The 11,185-nt window shown below is 37.5% G+C and overlaps 1 protein-coding gene across 2 annotated transcripts; it reads left to right on the forward strand.

Moving 5' to 3' along the window:
* The first annotated feature begins 1,460 nt into the window (after positions 1 to 1,460).
* On the forward strand, positions 1,461 to 10,302 carry ptger1c (prostaglandin E receptor 1c (subtype EP1)). Of its 2 annotated transcripts, XM_079894013.1 has the most exons (5): positions 1,461 to 1,502; positions 2,143 to 2,289; positions 3,748 to 3,928; positions 8,433 to 9,447; positions 9,532 to 10,302. In XM_079894013.1, the coding sequence occupies exons 4-5, from the start codon at positions 8,560 to 8,562 to the stop codon at positions 9,778 to 9,780; spliced, it is 1,137 nt and encodes a 378-aa protein (XP_079750139.1). In that variant the 5' UTR covers positions 1,461 to 1,502; positions 2,143 to 2,289; positions 3,748 to 3,928; positions 8,433 to 8,559; the 3' UTR covers positions 9,781 to 10,302. The 2 variants fall into 2 exon arrangements, with proteins under 2 accessions (XP_079750139.1, XP_079750140.1); XM_079894014.1 differs by lacking the exon at positions 1,461 to 1,502 and having other exon boundaries at positions 1,894 to 2,289; positions 3,748 to 3,924.
* The last annotated feature ends 883 nt before the right edge of the window (positions 10,303 to 11,185 follow it).

Here is an 11,185-nt window from a genome sequence, read left to right on the forward strand (position 1 = left end):
ATGTGATGTAAATGACAACTTTGAATCAATTATTCTGACACGATCTGCAGCATTTCCCCTGAAACAAAAATATCTGGCTCAACACTGAAATTTTTGTGGGACTTGGTAAAGTTTTTGATGTATTCAGCTGCAAGCAGGAGTGTTTCAACCAAGCTGTAATAATATCCATGGAGTTAGTGAGCTTCTCAGCCACCTGAGAGATATTCCTACCATGAATATAGACTATGGTGTCATCAGCATACATCTGCACAGAAACATCAGGACAGACAGATGGGAGTTCATTTATAAAAATTGAGAACAACAAAGGGCCTAAATTTGATCCTCGAGGAAGACGGGTGGACAGACTGAGGGCCGCTGATTTAAATGACTGAACTCTGACATGTTGGGAGCGACCAGTGAGGTAAGACTCAATCCAATTAAGCGCATCTGAAGAAAAATTAAAACTGCATAATTTTGTCAGCAAAATTTTATAATTAACAGTGTCAAAAGCCTTCCTGAGATCCAGGAACACAGCACCAACAATGAACGAATTAACAAACATTCGCAAAAAGCATCGCAAAGTTGTGTGGTTGGAACGACAGCCCTCGAGCTGTGGTTAGAAGCATAGTTTCTTGTTTGCATGACACGTGGACTTAGTAAATCCTTGTCATGTGCAAAATAAGCAAGCTGACATTCAGTACAACCTGTGTCTTTTATTTAGAATACATACAAATGTAATTTACATCTTTTAGTTTGTCAAGAGATTTAAAGCGTTGTTTTGAAGAGAGCGCAAACGTGCAAACGTGCTCTACTACATAAGAACGAGCCGATGATTGAATCTGGAAATAAAGCAAAATAACTGAGAAAAATTGAGAAATAGTCCTCAGATGTCATGTGCGTAATTTATAGCAAAACGTCTAGTATTAATTCGATCTCAAAAAGATACATTAAAATAAGTTATTACTCCAACAGGTGCGTGATATCATTAAGCAACGTGGTTGAACGACCAATTTGCGACAATATGGTTTTGGGAAACAGTTGCGTATAGTTGATTTCATCAACGATGCATCGTACTATGGTAGTTAAGCAGGCTAAATAGCTGGCTAGCTAGCTAGCTAATATTGACAAATGTAGGGTGCTAGTATACATGACTGTTTACACCAGGATTTATATACTGCTATTTACACCACATTGCTAAAATAAAACAATACAGAATAGACCTGAATGTAAACAGTATCCTATATTAACTAATTGCATTTGTCTTTTTATCATTTTGAATAATTCTATAATTATTGTGTATAATTTTGTAATGTTTAGGATAATGAATCAAATAAGCAGCTTCTCTGTAAAAAATTAAGTTTGCGAACACACTGTTGATGGCAGAAATCATACTGTTCAGGCAACCCATTCTCACTCCCAAGGCGCCAAAAACTGAAGCATGGTCAAGCACCCCCGGCTTATTAATTACTATTCATTTACAACAAATATCACTTTTAAACTACCAATACTGAGGTAAAAGCATGGTAAGTTTTGTGGTTACTATCCTTTTACTACACCTATCACAGTACAACTAAGGTTACTGTGGTAAAAGCATGGTAAGTGTTGTGGTTGCTCTGCATTTACAACAAATATCACATTAAAACTACTAATAATGTGGTAAAAGCATGGTAAGTTTTGTGATTACTGTCCTTTACTACACCCATAACAGTAAAACTAAGGTTACTGAGGTTAAAAGGTATGTGTAAAAGGTATATAAAAAGGTAAGAGTTGTTTTTACTGTGCTTCTACTACAAATACCACTTTGGAACTAATTGTACTACTTTGAACCTGATATGAACATGATCAACTGATTGAAGGTCAGCACGTCACGTGACAGGCATTGTTAAATCACTGTAGGTTAGTAAGGTGTTGAAAGAAAGCAATGAAACGCAAAGCCTCCATGGAATGACAGATCTATTCAGTGACTGAACATGAAGGAGCTAATCTGATTAATATTGACAAACAGAAAAGACATTATAACAAATATAAGGACAGCTTATGTATGACTACTTACCAACATCTGGCACAAGTGAACTGATGCCAAATATCGTGATGTGTTCGGAATGAGACTTCTTCAGCGCAATTTCCTACTGATAAATTTTGTGTCTGTTGTTGACCCCACAGGTTTCCCATTGCAAGCAATGGAGTTCCCAATTCGTCCATAGAGTGACGCAGAGGGGCTTGACTTGCTTCAGTTTTTGACACCTTGGGAGTGAGAATGGGTTGGTCCAGGTCACTTTGACTTTCTATCCACCAAGTCAGAGGAACCAGGTAATTTATCATACATTTAAACTGTCATTCAAGAAAATGTTCTCTACAGAAAGAAGCATGAGATGGTTCAAGATCTGCTTCAATAGTCATTAGGCATCAACACTTCAGCAGTGAGGGGATCACAAAGCCGAACCCGACATTATTAAAATGCATCTCTCTGCATTATAATAATGTGCACGTTCGGCTTTGTGATCCCCTCACTGCTGAAATTCACTGAGCAGTGAAAAAGAAATAACAGTGAAGATAATTGGACTCGAAATGAATGAACAGAGAAACAGAGACAGATCAACTGGAGAAGGCTTATCTTAAAAAAAATTCTCTCTGTCTTCCATTATGAACTTTATAATTGCCTAAAGGACTAGACTATCTGTGGTGGAGATTAGCTTACTCAGAAAAAAAAAAAAAAAAAAAACCTCAATGCTCCCAAAGTTAAAAAGTCCAAAACAAAACAAAAGAAAGAATAAAATAAATATTAGGAGGATGTTTACAATGGTCCCACATCGACTGGTCCAATCACAAAAATAATACACGTGAGTGTATAGGCTATAAATACTTCAGAGGTAATGAAAGGTAGGCCTTTATTATTTAAACATATGCTGAAGTAAATGTTACCTCAAAATTGTAATAAAACTGTAAATTTAACTTACTTCAAAAAGTTAATTCAAAATCAAATCAATTTATTTTGAAACATTATGTTTTATTCATCAATATTTATATTTTTAAAAAAGAAAGAAAAAAGAAATAGTTTTAATTGCTGTTTTTGAGGAGATAACACAACCGGTCTATTATGCCATATGCCAGTTTGGCTAGTTTTTTCCTAGTGACAGCTGGCAAAAATCAACATTTTCTTTTATAACTTGGTAATCCTGTGTTGTGCTTTTTATTATGCACATTTAGAATTGTTCTTCCCTGCTGGAGGAGTGACCCAGTCAGAACAGACATGCAGCTCATGTTTCCCAGTTGAGAACCAAAGGCATTTGAATCATCTTGTTTTTAAGCAACCAATTATATTTTAGTTCGTTTTAATATCTGACGGTTGAGGAGTGGCTATTATTATGAATATTATGTTATTAAATATGAAACTTAAAAAAAAAAAAAAGTGTGTATTTTTTGAGAAAAGAAGCAATACCATTTATCTCAGAAGGGAATGCACACATAATCAAATAAGCTGGGGAAATCACTGTCATTATGAGTGTCTCTGTATTGGCAATTTCAATCCACAGGTGCTCCATGCCGTGGGCGAAGACTTTTAACATCTTGTTCTCTCAGGAGCAAAATTGGATTGCAGCTCAGTTATTGACAGCAGATGTTTAGATATTTAATTTGCTCAAAAGTATATATAATGTATACCACAATTGAACTTTGCACACTCAGTATCTAAAATAAATTATATGTAACCTCAGCAATGAACAGCTTGAGGATTGTGTGTTTCTAAAGAAAATTTGGATGCTTTTCAAGGTTAAGGTAGAATATGGAGAAAGGAGAGAGAGAAAGAGAGATGAGGGTGTGGGAGAGAGAGAGAGAGGGCTGAAGTGCTCCACGACTGTGGAGTGATCAGAGGTAGAGAGCTGTCTGAAGCACATGGGAGAAGTGCTGCTGTCGCTGATATATACAGGACAAACACTGGGACGCTGGGTGAGTCAAGCACACCTCTTCTTCTGTTTTAGCCCTTCATTTCATACATGCACAGCATCTTGGTGAGGCTTTTTGAATGCAAATATGTAAATGTGGAATACAATTTTTACCATTTATGATGTGATTTAATGACTATCTATGACTGTAATTACCATCAACACCCATCATGCTGATATCATGAGAGCTACATTTATTCGATTTGTCTCAAAGTTGATTTCTGTTCTTCTCATAATTGGGAATCTGACAGGATTGAAAACAGAGCACATTCAGATTCTGTATTATATTGTTAATCAAAGTATGAAGGAAACAACAACAAAAATATGGTCCTTCCAGTGTTGAGCGTCTCTGGTTCAATTTGAGAAAGCAATGCCAAAACCTATCAAAATGTTTTAAAGGGTCATAAAATACATTTTAAAAAATGCGACGGCATTGAGTGAAATGTTCTTGAAATTCCTCACAGACGGACTGGGCTCAGTGACCTGATATGGTCATACTGGCTTCCTTTAACACAGTCCTGTCCTCACATTTTCTCACAAAGGAAATAGCTGCATTTTGTCAGTCTTCTGATATACAGTACTGTGCAAAAGTCTTAGGCATGTTAATACCCCCCCCCCCCCCCCCCCAAAAAAAAAAGTTAGAATCTTTTCTAAGTTTTTAGTCAGACTGGTTTTAAGTCAGTTATTTATATCTTTTGCTGTTGTGTGTCAGTAGGAAATATCAGTTTACATTTCCAAACATTCTTTTTGCCATTAATTGTAATAATCCAGTGAGATTTGTGTATGCACAAGGAATCTGACAACAGCCGGTATGATCTGATCTCACCATCATCGAGTCCGTCTGTGATTACATGAAGAAACAGAAAAAACTGAGACAAACTAAATCCAGAAGAACTGCGGGAACGTCTCCAAGATTCTTGAAGAAAACCTATCAGCAAAGCAGTACTGTGAAAAGTACTGGCACTTGTGTTAAAATGCTGTAAAGTGGGAATGCTTTCAAAAATAAAATCATAAATTGAATTTATTTATGATTTAACTTCTATTAACTAATTCAAATCAATATATGGTGTAACGACCCTTTGCGTTTAAAACGGCTTTTGTCCAGGAACACTTGCGCATAGTTTTTCAGGTAGCTTTGCAGGAAGGTTTCTTCAAGCATCTTGGAGACGTTCCCGCAGTTCTTCTGGATTTAGTCTGTCTCAGTTTTTTCTGTTTCTTCATGTGATCACAGACGGACTCGATGATGGTGAGATCAGATCATACCGGCTGTTGTCAGACTCCTTGTGCATACACAAATCTCACTGGATTATTACAATTAATGGCAAAAAGAATGTTTGGAAATGTAAACTGATATTTCCTACTGAGTGGACCAATCACAGAACGGGGAGGGAGCAGCAAGACGATGACGAAGTCTATGCGACACACCGAAGCAGTTTGTTTATATCTATGGATCCAACATGGCATCAGACGCGAAGTTACCTTTCGATGTAGCCTTAGATAGTGTTCTAAGTAGTTTAGAACGCAAGTTTATTTTGAAAAAAAAAATCTCTGACCCATCGTCTTCTTCCTCGTCGAATTTCTGTCACTCTACATACGTCATCTGGTATAATTGAAACGATTGGCTATGAGCTACATACAGGCGCATTTGATAGACATTCGTAGCGCCCAATAAACAGCTCTGGGCATTCGTAAACCACGCCTCAAATACGAGAAAATGAACATGTGGTTCCCAGACCACGTCTCAATGAGACGAGGTCTGACGTTAGCCAGGCTAGTAGGGAACTTTAACAAAATAACAATTTGCAGGGTTTCGAGAGGCGCACTGATTACTCCATTACAGCCTCAGCGGTTTCATTTTGGGGCATTGTGGGGCAGCATATAGTGGTAAAGAAGAAAGACTGAAAGATAGACAGAGTCTGCCTCTCAAGTCCATTTTCTGAGAGTGAGTACACCTCACCACCATGAGATATTATCCCATCTTTGTCTGTCTGAAAGAAAAAAAAAACATAATTTTTGAGTTTCCGATGGAGAACCTATGGCAGTCAGCAGCTGTTGGACAAGAGTGCACAGCATTTAAGGAAAATACTGTGACACAAGTAATTTTGTCACTGTAAAGGTGTGGTCACATTAGCAAAATTTTGCGGTATATTGTCAATAGAAGCACCGCTCACGCAGAAACACTTTCAAACCAAGCAGCTTTCTGTTGGTCATTGTGGTGAATCTGTGAAAAACAAAACTGTTGCAATAACTGATTGCGTGGATACCTATTGAAAAGACTGGATTTTCAAAACTCAAATTCAAACAAATGTGACCGCACCTTAATTCCAGCCCTTACGAAAATGAATCATGGTTTTACTACAAAAAAAATTATTGTAGTTAAACCATGGTCACCACAAATTAACCATGGTTTTGCTACACTAACCGTAGTTTAACCATGGTATTTGTAGTAAAACTGAGGATATACAAATGGTAATCAATCTGCCAAAAAACTTTTTTTTTAAACTTTTTATTACAATTTTACCACATTAAAACCATGGTTAATTTTCGTAAGGGGGTGTTTTTAAGAACAGGGCAATCAAAATGGGAGCTTTTTGTTCATGTCTGTAGTTGCTAGTGCTAGTGAACTTTAAACAGATAAACCTTTACAGTTTACAGTCTTTCTCCCAGGAAACGGACCACAAATATTGATGACTCATTTTGGACTATATTTACAAATCCAAATTTTTGTCCAATAAAATGCTTTCTAGAATAAGAATGCCCCCTCCTGCTAAATTATAAATACCAACTGATTCTAGCTATAGCAATAGTGGAAAATCAAGGTTTATTGGCTTTGACGCTGTGGAAATAAGTCAAAACAGAAAGAAAAAACTGCACTCAACAAGACGTTTCATGAGCTTGCATTCAAAACATTGTTTGTGATTTAAGATTTAAAAATAAGTTAAGATTTAAGTTAAGATTTGTAAGTTAAGATTTAAAAATGTTAACATTGTTGTAAAATAAGTATGTCAGGTAATCTAAAATGCTTCTGATTCTCATTTGTAAGTCGCTTTTGATAAAAGTCTCTGCTAGTTGGCACATAAATCAATCTGGTTGATTCAGTCATTTTAAAGTATAGGCCTATAATGGAAGTTGATTTCATGGGTCAGAACAGCTAGTTAAAAACAACACATTTTGTTGTGTACACCACTGTGTGAACATAACAGAACAAATCTAATGCTAGCAAACAGATTCAGGAGAGAGGACAACACAAAGGCGTGAATTAAGTGAGCAGAGGGTGACAGTGTTGCTGGAGGGAGAGGAAGATAAATGAAGGGATTTTTGGTACGGCAGAAGTGGAAAAAGGAGAGATACGCTGGCTATATTCTTACAAGATTGACCCGTGTGAGAAGATCATTTTTCATCCTGGCAAATAGCCTTAATTCCAGTCAAGTCAAGTGACCATTTAGCGCTTTTAACAATATAGATTGTTTCAAAGCAGCTTTACAGTGTTAATAGGAAATTAAAGTAACAGAGATTGTTTTGGCTTTACAACAGCTCTAGAAAAAAAGTTATTTTCCAGCTAAAGTAAGTTTTTGATTGATTCACATCCGTTGTAAAAATCATTAATTATCAACTTAGAGGCCGCTCACACAAAACCGTTTTAACTGAAAACAGAAAAGTTTTAATTAATTCCATAAATAGCAACAACACTTTGCCCATAATGCAGCAAACAGTAAAAATGACAATATTTATTTATTTTGCCCTCAATTATTTGCCTTCATTTAGTAATAATTATTTCTGTTTGTAGCAGGGGTGTTTTCAGGCAATGAAGTCATTGCATCCTCAAATAAATAATTGGATGAGCAAATTCAACAGTACAAAAATAAAACAAAATAAATTAGAAATCTGAAATGAAGAAGTATATAAAGAACTTACTTTTATAAAATACTATTGAATAATAAAAATCATAAAAGAATCGTGTTCTCTTTAAGTAGCTTGTTCATAACATCGTTGTGATTATACGCTCTCAGTGTAATAATGCTTTATTGTCTTGTTCTTTGTGTATTCTTATTTATTACCTTTCATTTTGTATTTAAATGCATTACTGTTGATCTGATATAGTACATATACACACACACGCACACACATATACATATATAAACATTTTTTTTAAATACTAACAAGAAGTGTATTAATGATACTAAAATAACTCTGGTGTCAAGGTAAATTCATCTGGCAATGGGTTGAATGTAAGTGTTTTCCAAATAACTGTTAACATATTTTCAATGTCACATTTGTATTAAAAATTATTAAATTCTATAATTATTCAATTATAATTCAATTGTTATGCCAAGCGGCTTGTTCAGTTGTGTCTTCCTGTCAGCAATATTTATTTCTACTGAGCCAGCCTCATTTTGCTATGTAAGGATGCCAGAGTTTTCCTCAAGCAAGATTCCAGTCTTGAATGTTAATGTAGACTACAGAAGTGAATATTTAGTCTGAATTGCTCTCTCTGAATGATTTTGCTTACAGCAATAGTAGATGAATCCATTCTTACAGACCACGGTTACAATCAAGCTCCCAGCAGGAGCATCCCTGGAGAGAAACTTTCATCAAAGACCCTCACCTTTAAGGATTTAAGGTGTCCTTCAGCCACACCATGGATATTCCTTTCGCCTCTTCCTTCCCCGTTTTATGCCAGCACTCTGAATATAATCTCACAACTCTCTGTCCTGACAGCCAAAAACTAAACTCAACAACTCCTGCTCTGGTTAACCCACCAGCGTTTGGGATGTCCTACTTCACCATGACCCTCGGTGCCCTCTCAAACCTAACCGCTCTAGTGATCCTAGCCCATTCTTACGCCTGCTTCCGCCGACGGGCCAAAGCGCCGTTCCTCCTGCTGGCTTCAGCCCTGCTTCTGAGCGACCTGGCAGGTCACCTGATCACAGGCGCTTTTGCACTTCACCTCCATCTTGAAAGGGTGAAGCATCATGGGGCGGCAGTAGCAGTGGAGCCTCCTCAGGTTTACTGCAAACTATTTGGAGCTTGCATGGTGTTTTTCGGCCTTTGCCCGCTGCTGCTGGGCAGTGCGATGGCAGTGGAGCGCTGCATAGGCATCACGAAACCTCTCCTGCACCCGGCGGTCGTCACCATGACACGCGTCCGCCTCACCGTGCTCCTGATCGCCTCCACGGCTCTCACTTTGGCGGGACTCCCTTTGCTGAAAGTGGGCAACTACAAACCACAGTTTCCCGGCACCTGGTGTTTCTTACCTGTGAACGGTCCTCTTTCCATCGCCGACGCCAACCTTGCTTTGGCTTTTTCCATTCTGGGGCTTGTAACATTGAGCGTCTCAGTTGTGTCTAATACTATAAGCGGGCTGAAATTGCTCCAGGCAAGGTTTAAGGACCGATGTGTTAAGTTAAAAGCTGCTCGGAAACATGGATCCTTTTCATTTTCGTCTCTGCATTCCCTGGATGTGGAAATGATGACTCAGCTGGCCGGGATAACAGTGGTTTCCTGCGTCTGCTGGAGTCCCTTTCTTGTGAGTGAGGTGTTGTGGATTTGATTGTGTTTCACTGCATTTGTGTTTCTGGACTTTTTGACTGTTTTCCTCTTCATTTCACAGATTTACATACTCATATCCATTGGCAGGTTTTATAAAGGAATCAGCAGACCGGTGCGTCAGTGTGAGAGGCTGTTCCTCTTGGCTCTGCGCTTGGCTAGCTGGAACCAGATTCTGGATCCGTGGGTTTACATCCTCCTGCGGCGAGCGGTTCTGCGCAGAGTTCTTCGGCTGCTGCAACCGGACAGAGCCGTGTTCACACAGAGCAGCTTCGACAGAGACTCGCACAGAAAACAAATGAGTTTACACTGATTACACATTTGTTTTCACTAACTTCGAATATGTTTACGTGGGGTCATTAACCAAAAATATATGAAATCAAATATTTATAAAGAATTTGTGTGATTAAGAAGTGAAAAGAAGTGCGCTTAACTGATTGAATGTGTACATACGTAAAGTCTCAAAAGGATTTTTCTTTCACAAGTGGACGACGCTAAATACAGGTGTAAACAGGGTCTAAAATGTTTCGAGCTTGTCTACTTTCAACCACTCCCAGAGGTAGTCGAAAACGCATTCGATCGGATTGCTTTTGTAGTGTAACCGCTTCTGTGGTCGAATGTGTTCGAACAGACACAAAAGACCGCCTACTCTCCGCATACTGACCTGATGTGGGAACATTAGTGGACAAAAGATATGGATTAAAACAACAGGTGTAAACAAGTTTGTGTCTGCCTCGCCTTCTTGTGATCCGTTCGACCAAAGCGAATCTTAATACCAGGTCTAAACAGGGTCGAAGTGTATTGAAAGAAAGTACACTTTCATGACTATATGTCTTAGCACACTTAAATATACTTTTTTTTTAAAGTGCACTTTTTAAATAATGTCAAATTAAACATTTTATTTGAAAGTACATTTTAAATCATTATGTTTTAATAATCTTGTGCTGTGATTTAAAGTACACTTATTTTAATGTGTTGACTAACATACTAAAGCACATACAGTGTTGGACAAAATTATTAGAACACTTTGCATATTTAAGAGGTTTCAGTTGTTATTTTCCAAGAGGACAATGACCCTAAACATTCTTCTAACTGTCGGAACTACCTGCGACGGAAGGAATCTGCTGGAGCATTGAAAATGTTGGACTGGCCCCGTCAAAGTCTGGACCTCAACACCATCGAGCAAATTTGGGAAAATTTTATTTTGGAAATAAACTGGACAGAACAGATCTATTGTACATTCAAGCCTTTGGCTTCAGTTGCAGAAGGCATGGGATACCATTAGTGTTGAACTTCTTATAGGAAATACAGTATATTGACACTATGCCAGAGAGGTGTGCTGGTGTAATTGCTGCAAAAGGAGGACATACCAAATATTAAAGGTAAAAGTGGCTAAATATCCATAATTTATCCATCTGCATGTTTCATGAACATTATGAAATGAAATCATGTTTTGAAGGCAAAAAAAGTCAATATTTTCAGATCTGTCAGGTGTTCTAATAATTTTGCCCACCACTGAACATGTAATGACATTACAATATTTTAACTTCATCATTACAAATGTGTAGCCTAAATAAAAAAGTATTTAAATTCATAACATACATGTTTCAATAGAAATGACATTAAAGTATAGTTTAGTTTACCATGAATGCTTGTCAGTACAATTTAAACATTCCAATGTTTGCTAACGTGTAGCCTACTTCATTTTCACAAGGGTT

The sequence above is a fragment of the Squalius cephalus genome, assembly GCF_949319135.1.
Source record: "Squalius cephalus genome assembly, chromosome: 1".
In the NCBI taxonomy this organism is placed as follows: Eukaryota; Metazoa; Chordata; class Actinopteri; order Cypriniformes; family Leuciscidae; genus Squalius; species Squalius cephalus.